Raw genomic sequence first — 18229 nt, 5'->3', positions numbered from 1 at the left:
TACTTGTGTATTTATTCTTTTTTAGGTTTGCGAAGAGATTCTGTACCATCTCGGTCAAAATATCTTGTGGTCGTCTTCTGAAAAAGTTCTGAACTTGGTAATTGGACTAATCAGCCAATGCATGAAATTGTTTCTACGCAAGTCTACCAAGAAGTTGGAAAAATTGGCAGTTTTACTGATGGCATTCTTTCGTCTTTATTACCTTTGCAGATAAATGTAATGGATAACTTGGTTAATACAAAGGTGAATCATAAGCTGGATTTGTCTAGCACACTTGATGCCGTTGGTGGTTTACTTCGGAACCTTTCATCCTTGGATAATGTTGTAAAGGGTCAGCATGGTGGTCAATTTCTTATGGCTGCGCAATTTGAGAAGGTAATTTCTTTATCGTGTTTTGTCTGAAAATTGATTGGATATCACATAGAAGAATATACAATATTACTAAATCTCATTTCATATCAACACTCTTACTATATTAGCTCCCATTTTTAAATGGTTTTATACATATCTAATAATAACATCTTTTAGGAATTGAATGACTTGATGATAAAGTAGAATTGTCCCCAAGTATTGTTTCTGTTGTTTGTAGTTCTTCCGTTTATGAATCCTACATCCAATGTGGGGCAGAGATCTATGAACATTGAAGTTTTTTTTTTCCTTCATCGGGACAAGCTATGGGACATGGGTGTCTATGGGAGGATTCTTACCATGAAGGAAATCCCTGAGAGAGGTAGAAGATTTAGCTGGCTTGGGAGGAGGATCCTTGTGTGCTTTTACGGTTGTGTCCGGAGAAGAGATCGATGGTCTTTTGAGATGTCTAATGGAAGGAGACGAACTAGGAACTAGAAGTATGAGAATATTCAAGATATTGATGGATGACTTACAGTTGCATAAGATCCACTTAGATAATGTAAGCTATACTTGGTCAGATCTAGGAGAATCGAGGTCATTCCAACGGATTCCCGATCGATAGATTTTTTGTGCACGGTGGAAAAACTAAAGGAATGTTTAAGACTGGAGTTTGACATTTTCAACAATTAAAAAAAAAAAAAAAACGCATGTGCAAACATACTTGTATAACTGTTTCCTCATTGAATTTCTCACGGGTAGGTCTGTATTTTAAGGAAGTTATTCTTGCTTAAACAGTTGCAGACTAGTTATTTGTGATTTCAAGTATACTGCTCAATTATAGCGTCAAATAACAATTCATAAAAACAGTTTGTGCAAAGTTTTTGGACTCTGGAATTCGAAGAAAGGCTCACTTGACATCTGTCCTATTGTGCTCAAAGTATTCTTTTTTAGGTTGATCCTATCCTTTAATTGAGACCCCCTCTTCATTGAGGTCACATGATTAGCTATCGTTCTCAAATCCACCATTACAAATATCCATGAGATATTTCGCATTTATTGTTCTGCTTGTTCCATGTACATGCACAACGTGTTTTCCTTTCTCTCATTATAGCTCTGCAATTTTATATTTAAGTCAATAATTTAAAAACAAACAGCATAGTTCTATTAGGAAATAGATTTTCCTAATATTTGTGACCTGGGACCACATGCTTATTTATGTATGACCAATTGACAACCTTTCATACTAATTTCTTTTCATCATTTTCCCCCAAATATTGTTGGAAAAAATCTGATCATTCAATTAACTAATGCTATTTTTTCATTTCAGAACTTGGTTCAGATTGGTAAAATAGTGAACAGGATTGCTGAAACGGACCTTCTGGACTGGTTGGGGCGTGTTAAGCTTATTGATTGCATTTGTGATTTTATTTTAATCAATCCACAAATTGGTCAGGTAATCATTTTGATGCATGAGAACACGTCTTTCTTTTTATATTTGTAGCAAATTGCAAGATGCTTGGAACATTTTATTGAGTTTGTTGTCATTGCGCTACAAAATCATAGAATACAAAGAAAGGTCTGATGCCAACTTTTCACTATAGTACAACTACCAATAATTTGGTTAGATCACCAAAACAAACCTAGTCTTTTCAGCTTTATCCTCCCGGTTCTTTGCTTACAGAAATTCTGCCTTTCCAACCATTATTCCCACAGGTCACGACATAGTCTTTACTAGGCTTTCTCAAGCAACTTCCACCCGTTTCTTCCACTTAAAAGGCCCTTCATTTGCTGCAAGGTTATCATTTCCGAGTTGCTAATGAGATAGTTTCAAAACTCTTCATTTATTATGATGTCCTTCTAATTAAATTCATATGCGGGGGTTTTGTATACTTTCCTTGTCTTAGTATTCATCTTTTCTTGGCGCCTTCCCCCATTTATATAACACCTTCCAACAAGCGTCAATTACATTGTATGGGTAATTATAAAACAATATTGACTAAGAAAACTAAAATAGTAGCATGGCCTTTCGCATAATCTGAACCAAGCAAGTGTTTTTTCTTCAAAATTTTATTGGTCTCTTTCAAACCAGATATATTCCAAAGAAAGTTTTGTATCATTCCACGGGAACCTTACTGACACGAGAACCTTACTTCACCTTTCAGCATCTCTCCATGTAATATTTGAATAACGTTTTCTAAGTCTTTATCCAAGACCCAAGAACAATTGTTTCCAACGTTTACTATGCAGGAACAATGAACACGCAAATCTGTGTGTGTGCGTGTTTTCAGTTTTTCTCCCTCTTCTTTAATACTTCCAATACTGTGAAGTTTACTCTTATTTGCTAACAATCGATGTTATGATGGGATCTATATAGACAATGATTGAAAGGTTATTTGTAATGCTGCGAGATCCTGAATATCGAGTTAGATATTCGCTGGCAAAGCGAATAGGTGTTCTCTTCCAGACATGGGATGGCCATGAGGAACTTTTCCAGGATATATGGTGGGTTTTTAGATGTTTTTTAAAATTATATTAAATTTTTCCTTCGTTTTTTCCCTTTTATCGTGTCATAATGATATAAGTATTTAGATATCTCTTTATTTATTGTTTTCAAACTGAGACTCAATTATTGGATTTTAAACATTTAATGTAGAAGAAATTCTTGGGATGTTTTAATATGGAAGAAAAATACTCCAATATTAAAAGATAATAGTGGCATTGGAAAATATTATTCACACCTAGATATTTGAAAGACCATTCTTTTGACAGTCTTTTTCATTCATATTCCTAGTTATATGTTGGGCTAAAGTAACACCTTTTTCGTTCTTATAGCTTTGCTAGTCTTTTGTCCAATTGAAGAAGTTTATTGTAACTCCCTTGGATTAGGACTTCTTCCTCCTTTTCTTTTGTAAATTTTATACATCAATAAACTTGTTTTTTTTACAAGGAAAACATTTAAATGATGAGCGAGAAAATAATGAGAATTTTATAAAATTTTCATACGAGTGGTGATCGCAGAGGCTTGAATATTGTTTTTGTTATCTCAGATTGTATATTTGCTGTTAAATCCTGCATATTGCCTCCATTTTTGCCATTTGCCAACATTGATTTTAATCCTAATGCATTGTACTTAATAGGTTTTTTATTCTTAAATCCAGTTCTGGTTTTGGTGTTTCGTTGGTGCTGTGCTCTAAAGAAGAAGTTGTTACAGCAAGGGTGGTCCAAGATGCTGGTGTGCAACCTCGTCCTACAATGGAAACTATAATTGTCACGCTTGCACATCTTGCTTTGCATAGTGACGCAATAGAGTTGGAGGTAATTGTTTTTTTTAAATGCAATATTTGTTTAATATAGACTTGGAGGTATTTGCTTACTGCCTAGCTCTTGAAAGATCACAAGTGATGTGAGAACAGAGGTTGTTCTTTGTTTAAGGACCAAGCCTCATTATATTGATCAGTTTCTCACTTTCTATTCATATTTATCAGTTATTTTTGGAAGTTGTACTTTTAGCTTCAAGTATTCGAAAGAAATAGATGAGTGCATTTAGGAATATTTGGACTTTTTTTCGTGTGTTTAGGATAGAACTGCAATTTTTACTTATTGTTGATTTTTACTTATTGCCCATGCCCCCTTGTGTTTTAATGGCAAATATTTTGTGATCTTTTATAGGATTTATCATTCTTCTCTTGTAGTTACTTTATTTATATATATACTACTTTGATTTCTGTGGAAATCCTGTCTGATAGTTTCTTTTGAATTATCACCAAATTAATATATATCAACCTCAATCGAGGAACCAAGGAGTTGGCAATTTGAGAAATAAAAGGATGGAAACTTTTTTTGAGTGTGCATTTCACGTCTATAAATAATAGGTCTTTTCCTTTAACTCTTTCCAAAAAGAAAAGAAAAGAAAAAAGAAAAAAGAAAAGGGCTATGAAGATGAGTTGGTTGTGGATTAAAGAATTTAAAATGAAGCAGTAGGAAGGGTGAATTGTTATAAAAAATCCTCGAATTCCTCCCCAGTTGTTTCAGTTTAGGGTCTGTTTTAGTTCATCCAGTTCGGTTCAGGGTTAGGTCCAGTGTGTCCGTTTCAGGTTTAGTTTGGTTTGATTGCTAGTCTAGTTCAGTTTCTGTAGTATGGAGCAAACTTATGCGCTTTTGAAATTACTATTGACCAATTCACTAATAATTCATGTGCATCCTTGGCACCTTCTACTGAGCCCAATTTGAAATTAGAAGCAACAAAAGAAGAAAAAAATGAAGGACAAGAAACGATACTAGAAACTTGTGGGAAGATTAATTTCTTTATTTCATACACATATGGACATTGCTTTTGCTATAAGTATGGTAAGTCAATTTATGCATGCACATGAACCTACACATTTTAAAGCTGCGTATAAAATCTTAGGATATTTATAAGGAGTCTCATTGCAAAACTGCCTATAGAATCTTATGATATTTATAAGGAGTTCTTGAAAAGGGTATTTTATTGAAAAAGAACCATCACTTCAAACTAGAAGTCTGTATAGATGCATAATGTTTGGAAGTACTACTAATGGAAGATCTACCTCTGACTACTTCTCCTTTGGTGGAGAAAATCTAGTTACATGGAGAAGCAAAAAGCAAAATGTGGTGACTAAGAGTAACGTTGAAGTAGCCTTAGCCCATGTAATTTTTGAAGGCATATGGATCAAAAGGATACTTGAAGAATTGATGTTCTCTCAAGCTAAGCCTATTCAAATTTTTTCTGGCAATAAGACTGTCGTATCTATAGCTCATAATCCAGTTCTACATGATAGACCATTACATACCAAACATATTGATGTTAACACATTTTAACACATTTTATTAACTAAGGGACTTCCAAAGAAGAAATTCGATAAACTGATTGACAAGCTAGCTATGGAAACATCTTTAAACCAACTTGAGGGAGAGTGTTGGAATATTTAGTCTTTACAATTGTGTAAATATTTGTTGTCAATATTTACTCTTTGTTGTCTTTATTCTTTCCTTATGTTGTACTGAGTCTTTCTTCTATAATAAGAAGACCTAGGCTGCATATATTTGAATAACAAATTATTATTCTTCTCAATTTAAGAAAACAGCTTCAAAGGAAAAGAATTTCACTTGAGATGTTGATTATCCTTCTGATTTTAAGAGAATACTCAGTTCACCTTGAAAACCAAAAACAACTTGAACCAACAGTTCAAAATAAGAGCATCCAAAAAGAGATGGTTGAGATAATTCCCATCTTCACTGCAAAGTGAGCAAACTGAAGGCATAAGAGCACAAAATGGCAATTTAGGTTGTACAACTCTGTAGTATTAAGTTGCTACATTGAAGTTGTCAATTTTGGATCATTAGTGTTTGGTGGCATTGAAGTTGCTCTATGATCAAGTTTTGACTCATACTGAGAAAACTGGAGCTCAAAAGTTGCTTCGAGTTTGTTTATTAAAGATTCGTCAGTAAGCAGCTCAGTTACTGTTATTTGATGCTCTTGGGGTTGTATTCTCAGCTTTAGGGGGGAGGGTAGAGGAAAAATCTAAGCCATTCTGGACGTCTGGTCCAATATTTTGATTCACACACTCGTTTGTTAGAGAAAATTTCTTGTAAGCACAAATAAGTAGTAAGAGAGAAACAATAAAGGATATTTAAAGTGAAAAGTTCATATTGGTTATTCATTTTAAATAATGAGTATGACAAAATACTAAATATGTCTTTCAATTATAGTTTATCTGCAAAAGCTATACTTTGAGGTAAAAAAGTTTCCTTTTTTTGTCTTACATTTTCTAATAAAGAAATAGGCCGCACTTTTTCCAGCAGTTTTGTGATTCGTTAATTTGATATTTTATGGAACTGCAGGTTGTTTTTATGATGTGTGCAATTTCAGCAATGGATCCTAGTCAAAGGTATTCATTCAACTTGTTCCAAACTTATAATTTAGTCGTGGTTTTTTTTTCAGTTCATAGCTCTTTTGTTCTCCTTCAGGGAAATGGTCGCTACCATGCTTGATAACCTGGCCAGACAGCTCAATTATTCAGGAAGACAGAAGGTGAAATTTATGTCTTCTTTGTGCTAAAGTTCTTGACATATTTTTTCAGTTCAGTTCAAAGTTTTTTCTGGTAATTGATTGTTTTCTAATAAGAATTGTGAACTTCAGTTAAAAGGACGGTACAATTTTGAAGAAAGAGCTAGAGAATATTAACTTTAATGGACAAAAAACATATAAGTACCCAAGTTTCAACAATTTTAAAATTCTGAACTTTTATATTGCGTACTCGTGAGATTTTAAAATGTTTTTGCAGTACTTGGAGGAACTCATTGGATCACTTCTCTTTTGTTGGGTTACTTGTGGTGTAAGCTTACCTGCACTTGTTGAGGTATTGATCCATTTAATCTTGTTTATATCTCTCATGTTATGTGCTTGGAACAATTGATCTGCTTCTATTAACACCAACCGTTGCATAGGGTAAAACTGATCTCTCTCTCTCTCTCTCTCTCTCTCTCTTTGTTAATTATTACGACTACTGTCATTAATTTATTAAATTCTTAAAGAAAAAGTTGTCTCCAGTGAAAATTTTATAATTTCTCACTGTCTATTTTGATGTTGATCTTATGGCGTTAAGCCTTAATTTCTGCAATCCATCGTTGTCATGAAGGAGTTGATGCTCTTTCTTTAATTTTTTTATTTGTTATTTTTTTGTTTTTATTTCTTGCATCTAACATTTCCTTTACTATTTGTATACCATCGAGCGGGGGCTCATTATTGCCGGAAAGTATTTTTATTGACTGGAAAGTTGGTTGAATAGATAATAGGCAACTGATTATTTGACTAATCTATATAGTTCGTAAAGTTTTCTTGATTTTGGATTTCCTGTATCTTCATAAAATGAAATATGAACATTCTTCTTTCCGTGGTTCATTTGCTTTGTCTTTCTCGTGAGCTTAAATTTTTCTGAAGGCATCTGTTCTTTAATATTTTATATTCTCGCTAATTTAAATTTTTTACAATGTATGCAGATAAGGCAGCTTTTTGTCTTGGACGCTGAACCTAGTTACTTTATTCAGTATTGTTGCCCATGGCTTCTTCCTGCTCTTATTCTGCAAGACGATAGTTCCAACCTTGGCTGGATTGCTAATGTAAGAATATTTAGGAACATTTTTTTGTCACACTTTGTCTATTTAGCAAACTTCGACAAAAGCATATAATGAAAGTTTTTGGTTAAGGTCATTCAATAGATTCAAAAACTTACTGGGTGCCCAAGAAGTGTAGATTCATGTTTAAACATTGTCGATTCAAATGTAGGATATTTTCTTTCATCTGTGTTTTGCACTATATGTACTCTTAAGGTTTATTCTCTTTGTGATATTTGTATTAACTGAGGTTCTTTTATTCACTCCTCATAGATTTCTTGGTATTTGAATTGGTACTTTTATCTACTTTAGTTCTTGTGAGTTTGTATGAGTGAGAATTTTGTCCTTTTCATTGATCAATGAAAAATTTGCTTCTTGTTAAATGAAAATCAACAGGTTGCTGGCGAACCACTGGAAGCTTTAATTAGAAGCTATTTTGTGCCAATATTTTCTTTTTGTATGGCACTACATTGCAGCAAGAGATCCGGATGTGAAAAAGGAGCAGTAGTTCTTCAAAGTTCAATGTTGCGTTTCTCCAGAATAACTGAGAGTGAAAGGGATCTACTTATAAAGAAACATATGGTTTATCCTTCCTTTCAACTAGTATTTAAGATTCTATGCTTTCATGTTCTCTTTGAATTTGACCATCTTTATGTTGACGAAAATGCTCCAGTAAATTATTTGCTCCTTCGTACCTATTGAGATGTCGTCAGTAGGTATGAAGGAGAAAATAATTAAGTCTTGTTTGATGTGTCGTCAACAGTTAATTATTTAACTTTATTTATATCATCTCATTTTATTTTACTTTATTTATATCTCTTCATAAGGAAGACAGTTCCACTAAAGAAAAATATCATCTCATGTTACTTTGTGGGTTGAAGGTTTTAGCTTCTTTTTGCTTGATGCTTTCTTTAGTCTACGTTTGGTAATCATGTCATTCTTGTTCTTCTTTATAGCTTTTCAACTATCAACGAGAAGTTCTTTTCTCTTAAAAGAGAATGGATGAGAGTCCTGCTTTATAATACGCATGTCTGTTTTGGAGAATGCTTAATGTTTTCATTCTTTGTACTTTATTTTTATCTGTACAAATGATGCAGCCTAGCTTCAAAGAGAGACTTCTTCAAGATCTCTTTTCCAATGTCTTTATTGATATGGAAAAGTATTCCAATGCAAGAAATTAAGCTGTATATTTCTTGAAACCTTCCTATGAGCTACACGCCCTAAAAGTTTGCATCTTCTCTGGAGCTTTCACATCCTTTTTACCAGGGCCAAACTAAGAAATGATAAATGAAAACACCAAATGATTAAATGATATTTAAATGCAAAATTGCAGAAGTTTTCAGACTCCAAATTCTTTTTTGCAGAACTACTCTTTGAAGAAAGGTGAAAACCAGACTAGCTAAATCACAATATTAGAGTTAACATTGGTATGAAAGCCACTAAAGTGAATGGATTTTGTAGGACCTCTGTTATGTTAGAAGGGGTGTTAATCGTACTGCTCTGTGTTTGTTTATATGTAGGTCTGTTCGTTTAGCTAGGTATGTCTTATTTTGAAAGTATTCTGGCGGTAGTAAGGAGAGTTCCCGCCCTTTTCTAAGGCTGAAGTTGTATTTCTTACATTGGAATTCTTTTTGAATTATTGAAGTAATTATTACAGACTATTTTGCTGAGTTAGAAACTTTACAGGATTATTCAGAGTAAAAGCAGATTAGAGTTTACGGGATTAAAAATGAAATGAGAAAGTCAATAAGAATGATAAAATGCAAAACTGGCATATTTTAATCAAGACTTCACCTAAAACAACACAACCACTGTGAATAAAAATAAGTTTTGAGAAACCAAATAATTGATCTTCTTTAATTCATCTAATTGGAGAAATCTGTGATTGCTGCATGGTATCATTTTGAATTTGAGGATTGTTGACAAGTGGGGATGCAAGCAAACCTCTCATCCTACTAATTATCTAGCCTCCCCCTTTGTGGCAATTCCAAATTGTTGGATTTCTTGGAGCCAGTGGTGCAGAAAGTAGCCAGCTGCAGTGTTTCTTGGAGAACTTTAGTTCTAAAGGAGGGAGACTTTGTTCTTTCGTAGACTGTGCTTTCCAAACTCCTAATTTACATGTCGGTCTTCAAAGCCCTCTGTGGCATACTAAATCATTGGAAAGAACTCCTTGGAGAAATATATTGAAATTTAAGATTTATACTGAAGATTCTTCTTTAGTGTTGCAAGGGATGAAAATAGAAGTTGTTTTTGGTTGGACAATTGGAGTGCAGAGGAGTCTTTGGGAGCTTTATCCAAGAATGTACAGACCTGTCGCGAATGGAGAGTGTAGAGCTTGTGATATATGGATAGATGCTTTTACAACCTTTTATGGATAGTTTGGCTAATGTAAAACAGGAGAGTTTTCAAAGACGAGAGAAGTTCACTTGGCTCATTTGCGTTGACATTGATCTCTTTAAGATTTTTGTGATAGTGTGCTTTTAGCCGGCTTGAGATCCCTTTTGTAAATTGTAACTCTCCAATTTTCTTTTAATTGAAAATTGTCTCCCCTTTCTTATTTAAAAAAACGAAAGAAAGAAAAAGAAAAGGCATAGGAAATCTTGTAACCTATTTGGATGAAAGTTGTTAGTGGATGTTTGATTAACTTAACTTTTTGAAAAAAACAGAATTTTCTAAAGATGTTCAATATTCATTTGTAGTTGTTATTCCCTGCTTGTAGGTGTCCATTATCAGCCAGATCTTAGCTTTAACATCTTGTACTTCAGAACCTATGGATCCATTCTTTCCAAAGGATACCATTGTGTTCGCTGTTCGGACAGTTGTTGATGGTTTCTTGGAAATGTCAGATCTTCTTATCTTGCTCCTCTTCTTCTTGATACATTTTCTTTTATGGCTTTTCATTTTTTCTGTTTTGCAAACATGACTATTTTTATTGTTAACTTGGTTCTTGAAGGGAGAACAAGGAAACAACAATTGGCGTTATTGACAGAATCAATGTTTTCCGTCCAGATAGAGTATTCATGGTATTCTTATATGTTAAATACTTGAGAAAAGCATATTATGCAGCCTGTAGTCTTGTAGTGTTTCATTGCTTCAATTTGAGAAAGGCATTTGGCATATAGCCTGGCTTACCCTTGGTTATTGTAAATTTCTTCTAACCTCTGTAAAGTCTTATTCCTGCTTTGAAATAAAGTGTTAAATCACCGATGAACCCAAAAGTTCAAGCTAGGCTACGTTAAATTGAATTTTATGAACACTCCATTTCCTTCACTTGTGTGCTTGGAAATTTTTAGAAGGCACAATAAGTGTAAATCAATATTAATTGGGGAGGAAATAACATTACTGGAGTTAAAACTCACAACTTCTTACTCTATAAAATGTTAAGTCATCGATCAACCTAAAAACTTAACCCGATGGTTTATGATAAATTTAATTATTTCAACACTCCAACCTAAAGATTATTTAAAAAATTTCTTCTATGTTTGTTCTTGTTAGTTCTTTGATTATTTTCCATGCATTTTACCAAATAAACCTCTGTTGTGTTCGTGCAGTTTATTGTAGAGATGCACTACAAAATTTCAGAAGCAACTCATCACAGGCATAAATCTCATCGATTGGCAGCAATTGAAGTGCTGATAAATATTCTTGGTCACAGAGCTGCAGTTTCTAGCACGTCAAAGTAAGTGCATTTTTAATGCATGATGTTCACTATTTGTTTGTGTTAATAACGTTCTAATATGAAGTATCTTATAAAAAAAGTTATAATATAAAGTTGATATTTGATGTGGCTGAAGAAAAAATTATCTCAACAGATCAGAAGGAAACTCATATTTTTTGCATCTTTGTCAGCAAACTATACGAAGTGTTGAGCATTCTACAATCTGCTGGTTTCTATACGTAGAACTGCCAATATTCATTATGTCTTGGTTTCAAAACTCTATACCTTGAAAATTTTATTTATCTGTTGCTTTGGTCATTTGAATTTCTCCTTTGCTTTATTGCCTCTTTCGAAATCATACAAGTAGATGTTAGAACTTTTTAACTTAATGCAGCTATCTATTCAATTTGATTGGGCAATTTGTTGGTAATAATTCGTTACAAGACCAATGTTGTCGCATCTTTTCAACCTTGTTGGAAACTTTCAAATCTAGCCCAACCAAAGAAATCACTAGAGTCCTCGGAGAACAACTTCAGGTCTGTACGATCTTCTCCCTTTGTTCTGGAGTTCCACCTTGTTGTTTAGACTGCCTTCTAATTCATTGTGAACATAGTTTCTGATCTCAAAGTTGGTGGCATGTTGCATCCCCACCGAAGCTGATGGAGAGTCTCTTGGCAATAGATCGTCTCTCGTCTTATCCTTGGTTCACCAACTTATAATGGATTCTGATCCATCTCTCCATGATTACATCAAAGTAGGTTTCGTCCATTTGGTAAACATGAACACTATAGATTGATTTTATTTTATTTTTCCTTTAGTTGATTTGCAATCATAGATTCAAGTTCTTAGTGAGGACAAAATTTCCAAACTGTGATTAAAATATTTCCCATTTGATCCTACTTGCGACAATGATTTTTCCCATTTGATCAACCTGCATCTCCAATTTTATTTGGGTGAAAACTCAATTACTGCAACACAATCCTCTTTGTAAAGGATTCTTAATCCTTTTTTCAGCTTATTGTCAAGTTTCAGTTTCCTTAGAAAAAGATTTGATTTTTCTATTTATGAACATGATGGATTCATTTATAATCACATGGGAAAGTTTCTTTACATATAATGTTTTATTATTATTAGAATCGTGACCTTTTTTTTTTTCCTTCTCATGGTGTAGGAACTGGAGCCCTTTCCTGAGATGGATATCTTTGATGATATTCGAAATTTCCATCAGGAACTATGTAGAGGGTACTCTGCAAGAGATCATTTATTGAAAGTAAGGTGTTTTAAGCTTTTGGTTTGAGATCATCTTTTCAATTGAAGGATTAGATTAGATTAGATCCCTTCTGGCATTTTTAGGTAATTCCTCATGTCCTATGTCTCATCTTTTCTCCAGTTGGTCAAGCGTTCTGACAACCTACCACCAAGATTACTATTATGGAGGTAGATTTAAATTTGTTGCTTATCTTGGAATATTTTGTTTACCATGAGGTCCTTGTTATTATATTGACTGCCTTAGGTCAATATAGAGAATGTGCAGATTGTTTCAGTTTTTCTTATTTTCTTTTTATTTTTTATATTGAGAACTTATGACATTCAAGACACAGATTGTTTTTATGCCATTGCTTTTAAGCTGCTTCTGAGATGTCTTTAACATCTTGGTTTATCTTGCAGTTTAAAAGCATTGCATAAGAAGCTGATTGGGGGTCAGGTTTTTCACAGTGAGGATATCCCAAGTATTGATTGGCACAATGATCATGAAGTGGAGCAGGCAGTCTGGAAACTTATGCGAATATGTTGTTCAGAATCTTCAGATGATACAAGTTGTATAAGGGAGTTGGTGTCAGATTTTGTATCTAGGGTATTGGTTTTCTACCTTGTTCAGAATCTTCAGATGATACAAGTTGTATAAGGGAGCTGGTGTCTATGAGTTTTGAAATATTTTTTGTCCTTTCATTGTTTTTGCAGGTTGGTATAGGTGATCCACATTGTGTTGTTTTCCATCTGCCTGGGGAATCCAATACCATTCACATTTTTCGGCCTGTTGTTAATAGCAGTGCTTCAGAAATAGACTTCAAGATTGAAACTGGCATATCTGAAGACCTTCTGATTGAACTTTTAAAACATTTGAAAAGGTACCTGATGGATGACTCTGTCAAAATAGTTGATATGACGTCTCAAGTTCTCCAGGTTAGTTTATGAAGGCCCATTCTAGTTCTCTCTTCTCTTTGTTGAACTGGAAATTAGCGCAATATGATGCTCATTTCATTGGGTTTTGATATTGATGCTCTGGAAATATGCTCTTGATAATAATGGAAATAGCTTTGGAAAAAAGTGTCGGCTTTTATTCTTTATTATTATCATCATCATCTTCATCTTCTTCTTCTTCTTCATTACTATTATTATTTCATTTGTCCTTCCCTTATACTTTGATCCTCAGAAAAGTTCATGTTTAATCGAACCAATTTTATATTTTTTTCACCCTTCTTAACCAGGCTGTACTCTCCACTGAAAAAGGTCAAAGTATTCTGCTCACATTTGATTCTTATGAGAGATCGCTTTTGGAGGCAAGTTTTAATCTCCCTATTCTGATCAATACTTAGTTATGGAGTGTTCATGTCCCTCGTTCATAACTAAGAATACTCTTTGTTTTGTATGAATAGCTACATCCCTCGTTCATAACTAAGAATACTCTTTGTTTTGTATGAATAACTACATGTATGCTATTGGCAGAGATGAGTTATCCAAAAAATTACATGGTTTATAATGTTAACAATTACTAGAAGTAGGAACTACTGGAACTTCATTGTAGCGGTTCCTTTCCATGCCCCATTTCGTAAAACTAGTTGTCTCCTACACCAGGAATGTGGTGGGGAAATGGTTTTATTTAAGTAAAATTCTTGTTGGGTTAAGCGTACTACCAAAAATTTGAATTATTTAGGTTGAATGTGAATGACACTTGCTGATATGTTCAGTTTTCTTACTGGTTAAGTTAATTGCAATTTCCATTTTTGTTATGTTTGTAACAACCTTTGTTATTTTAATTAGTTTGCAAGGTTGTTAGTTTGTTGAGGTCTAGCTGTGACCTTTTCTATGTAATAGGACCAAGGCTTGAACTAAATTGACTTTATCATTTAGTAAAATTCTCTCCAAGGTTTGGTTTACATTTCTTGCAAATGGGTTAGTCCATTTGAAGAGATGGGGAAGCCTATTTGATAGCGCTACAGCACGAGCTTTAAATGGGAATTTGGTTAAACTTTCTAAATAAAAATAGAGAAAAAATTCAGCATCAAATGGACTGCAGTCTTTTCTTTTTTCCATCTATCCCAGTCGGTATTAAGTTGACCTGGGCCTAATAACTTAGAGATAATGGTAATATTTTTGGAACTGGAATGTAATGCTAGTGGTTTCAGTGGATGGCAAGGAAAAGGATACTGACGTGACTATTGCTATGGGAAAAGGCTCGCTTGATTATGAATTTTTAGTTTGTACCATTCAATCTGACAAACAACTTTGAATATACGTTGGATGAATCTATTGCTCATGTATTCCTTTATATAACTTAGGTCCATTCCAAAGGGCTTAACATTAAGCTGGTAGATGGGTACTTGTTGGATCTTGAAAGGAGATTTAAAGGTACACATGTCTACTTCTTTAATTGATGACCCTTATTTACAATTTTAATCGAATCATATAAACATTTGATTATTTTTCCTTTGGCCTATATAAAAGAAATTTAAGACTTTTGTGTCAGTTATGGTCATGATTGTTATGATATTTTTTTTGCAGATGATGCAAAAGCTTATAGAACACTATAATTCTCCTCTTGTATTTTATAGGTTGCTATTGGTTGGAATGATCATTTTATTGGTTGGATTGACATTACGTTTTAGTTACATTTTTCATTTTCATAGATCACTATAAAGTGTACAAGTATAATTGATGACCATTGGTTCAAGAATAGCGGCATTAGTCTATTCGGTTTGTTGTTATACTGACAGTCTTCTTTTCTGCACATAATTACTTAACTTTAATAACAGCTGAGGCTATTTCATTGGAAAGTTCCACCGTGTGGGAGACCAATGGTAAAACTTTCGAGAGGTGGATTTGTCCATTAGTGTACTCACTAATTGGTCATTCGAATGATGTGATTCTAAGGTTTTGTCTTTTCTTTTCTTTTTCGTTAGCTCACTTATTATTATGAGCTTGTGTGAATGGGGTTGATTCTCTGCTTTCAGATTATGTCTAGATATTGTGTTGGTAAAAGCTGAGATTGCTGAGCTTCTCTTACCGAGTGTTGTAGTCAATCTAGCTGGAAGAAAAGATATGGATATTGATCTTCACAAAGTAATCTCACTGCAGGTAATGCATTGAGTATTTATAATGAGAGCATTGGCGATATATTCTTCTTTGTTTCTTTGCGTTTTTTTTTTTAATTTTCTTTTTAGGTTTTGTCATACTTAAGTAAATTTATTGCTTTTCATATATATTCTGTGTGTGTCTTTCACGTGTTGATATTTTTTCTTACTTGGATATCAACTCTCTGGAAAACAGAATAGCAGAACAGTAGATGGAACTCCACTAGGCAGTTGGGATTCAGTGAATTTTGAGAAATTCTATTTGTTTCTTGACCTTGAAATTTATGTTTCAAGTTGTCAAGTTACTCTCAACCTTTTCCCTTGATTGGGGGCTTGGAGTCTTGCATCTATTTTGTAATCAATAATGTCACTGAACGAGTGAAGAATTTTGATGCTGTCATCAAGCACTTTGTCAATAATTTTCTTAATTACTGAAATTGCTTAGACCAGAAAAAGTTTACTTTAAAGAAGAATATGAAAAGATAAAGCACAAGCACCTTCCTAAGGTCCTCCATGCTCTTTACACAGAGAACGCCATAGGTTGAACTTTGAGGGCATGATCCCTCCCTCAAGTTAATAGTGCTTGCCGATTGATTTGGATCTTTCTGTCAGTTACATAATTGGATTTGTTTTATTTACAAAATAAAAAAATAAAAAAAAAACCTGAAATGAGTTCTATATTTGTTGGAATAGAACAATGAATGCATTGGGGTCACTTAACCCTGCAATGGTACCAGGTGCTTTGCTTCACGTTTGTTAACTGTGATTAATTTGCAGGTACAAGAACACATATTTGTAGAATCAAACAAGTTGATCAAGTCAATTAAAGTACTTCTGAATACCCTCAATGAACTTCGGCTATGTCATGTAATGGTAGAATCTGTAGTATCTTTGAGGAAAGATAATACTAAGGTTAGTTATAGTCCTATATTGAATACCCTTCGGGATTTTGTATCCTTGAATATCTTTCGATCTTTTGTATCCATAAGTAAAAAGTTTGTTTCTTGTTAATATAAAATTATGCTAGTTTATGGATGATATGTTAGCTGAGATGTTCCTGGTTGAAATACATGAGATGTTTCCTGTTCTTTTGTTGAAGAATGCTTCTGATGCCATTTCACATCTGCAATCAAGAAATTGGATGTAAAGTTGAATAAAATCAATGTTTTCATGCTGGCCTTAAACGAAAACAAGAGGGAAATTTCTCTTTCTTGATTGCATCAAGAACGAATCTTAATGTTGTAAGGGTATTTCATGATTTCTTTTAAGAAGTTTATCGTTAAAGCTAATAAATGATGCTTCTATTTTCCTCATTCCTTAGAGAGTGGCATTCTACTTCATTTACTAGCTTCAGACCCATTAGCTCGAATACTACCTGATATAAGATCCTAGTCAAAGGTACTGGCAAATTGAATATATGGTGCTTCCCTCTATCATCTATTTTTGTAGCATGCCTTTGTGGGAAACAAAAAAGCAAAAAAAAAAAAAAATCATTGGTTCCATCTTTGCAGCTAATGAAGTTGGTTTCCATTTCTTGAGGAAGAGGGTGGGTGTTGTCTTTACAGTGATACACTGGTTACACATTGTTTTTGTAGTCTCAACATTATCCTACTCAAATTTTTTTCTCTTTTTTTGTAAATTTGACCTTTTGTGATTTCTACCAATTGGAGGAACTTTCTGTAATTCCCTTTTTCTTATGGCCTTTTTCCTTGCCAAAATTGTTTCTTATCTAAAATTAATAATGCCTTTTGATTCTAGTTATTGTACATGGTTTGAAATAACAAACGTTGGTCTTTAATGTGTGTATTATGAGTCTTCATTTTTAGAAACTTTTTTAGTGTTGATTCTTTGATTTTATTTGTTACTTCTAAAGCAAATAGTGCCTCTTTGCTCCTTCAGTCTTCTAAGGCATCAAGTAAGAGCACTAGATCCCGTATGTCTAAAAGTCTTAGAGATCCAGTGGCTGCATCAAATGCTTCTGTGATGTCACCATTCTCCTGGGACAAAGTATGATTCACATGTCATATCTATGAATAAGGATCAGCCATTGATTAACTAGCATAGTTTACCTAAGAAAATCTTTTTATCTGACATGTTATTTGCTTTTGCAGGTTTATTGGCTTTCCGTTGACTACCTCATTGTTGCTAAAGCTGCAATTGTTAGTTCAATATCAATATTTTCTCCTTAATGATAAGTATCTAGTATCCATATGCCAGTTTTTCTTATATTCAGTTTCGTTTTGTAGCATTCTGGTTCATACTTTACCTCTGTTATGTACGTTGAGCATTGGTGTGAAGAGCATTTTGGATGCCTTACCCTGGGGAACCCAGATTTTTCTTTTGTTGAAACGGTGAGTTGTGCTAAAAAAGTGCACTTGTACCTTTTTGGTTTATTGGTGCATGGTTTTCCCTCAGGCTGTAAATAATATAACAAGTTCATAACTATTTGTTAATTGTGAAGTAATCAATAAATAAGAGTCTCTAGAATCATTAAAGAGTGGCAATAATATTCTGCATTGTTTTCCGATGTGATCAAAGAAACTTATTAGTCTAATTGCTATCTATCTGTCTCTTTCATGCATCAGCTACCACGTCATATTGAAATACTCGTCTCTGCGGTCACTCGGATTAATGAACCTGACAGCTTGTATGGAATTATACGCTCTCACAAGGTGAGCTAGCATATATTTGCTAGTAGCTCGAGTTAATCATGTAGAGGTTGCTATTATGCTTC

At 33.7% G+C, this 18229-nt stretch overlaps 1 protein-coding gene across 3 annotated transcripts in view; it reads left to right on the top strand.

The window, feature by feature from the left end:
- LOC111497793 (serine/threonine-protein kinase ATM) overlaps window positions 1-18229 on the top strand; it is a 60029-nt gene that overhangs the window by 25843 nt on the left and 15957 nt on the right. For 2 of the 3 annotated variants that reach the window (XM_023148765.1, XM_023148750.1), the window contains 28 exons: window positions 26-97; window positions 211-375; window positions 1679-1804; window positions 2726-2853; window positions 3510-3666; window positions 6214-6260; window positions 6340-6403; window positions 6657-6731; window positions 7372-7491; window positions 7882-8067; window positions 10205-10326; window positions 10439-10508; window positions 11037-11164; window positions 11538-11679; window positions 11757-11897; window positions 12315-12413; window positions 12534-12580; window positions 12812-12998; window positions 13106-13327; window positions 13633-13704; window positions 14704-14773; window positions 15178-15295; window positions 15376-15499; window positions 16273-16407; window positions 17395-17502; window positions 17607-17654; window positions 17742-17846; window positions 18081-18167. In XM_023148765.1, coding sequence (XP_023004533.1) covers window positions 26-97; window positions 211-375; window positions 1679-1804; window positions 2726-2853; window positions 3510-3666; window positions 6214-6260; window positions 6340-6403; window positions 6657-6731; window positions 7372-7491; window positions 7882-8067; window positions 10205-10326; window positions 10439-10508; window positions 11037-11164; window positions 11538-11679; window positions 11757-11897; window positions 12315-12413; window positions 12534-12580; window positions 12812-12998; window positions 13106-13327; window positions 13633-13704; window positions 14704-14773; window positions 15178-15295; window positions 15376-15499; window positions 16273-16407; window positions 17395-17502; window positions 17607-17654; window positions 17742-17846; window positions 18081-18167 — 3165 coding nt within the window. The remainder of the gene's footprint in view (window positions 1-25; window positions 98-210; window positions 376-1678; window positions 1805-2725; window positions 2854-3509; window positions 3667-6213; window positions 6261-6339; window positions 6404-6656; window positions 6732-7371; window positions 7492-7881; window positions 8068-10204; window positions 10327-10438; window positions 10509-11036; window positions 11165-11537; window positions 11680-11756; window positions 11898-12314; window positions 12414-12533; window positions 12581-12811; window positions 12999-13105; window positions 13328-13632; window positions 13705-14703; window positions 14774-15177; window positions 15296-15375; window positions 15500-16272; window positions 16408-17394; window positions 17503-17606; window positions 17655-17741; window positions 17847-18080; window positions 18168-18229) is intronic. The other variant, XM_023148757.1, reaches the window with a different exon arrangement.

This window comes from Cucurbita maxima, unplaced genomic scaffold (assembly GCF_002738345.1).
Source record: "Cucurbita maxima cultivar Rimu unplaced genomic scaffold, Cmax_1.0 Cma_Scf00002, whole genome shotgun sequence".
NCBI classification, from domain to species: domain Eukaryota; kingdom Viridiplantae; phylum Streptophyta; class Magnoliopsida; order Cucurbitales; family Cucurbitaceae; genus Cucurbita; species Cucurbita maxima.
This window is presented reverse-complemented; position numbering and strand designations above follow the sequence as displayed.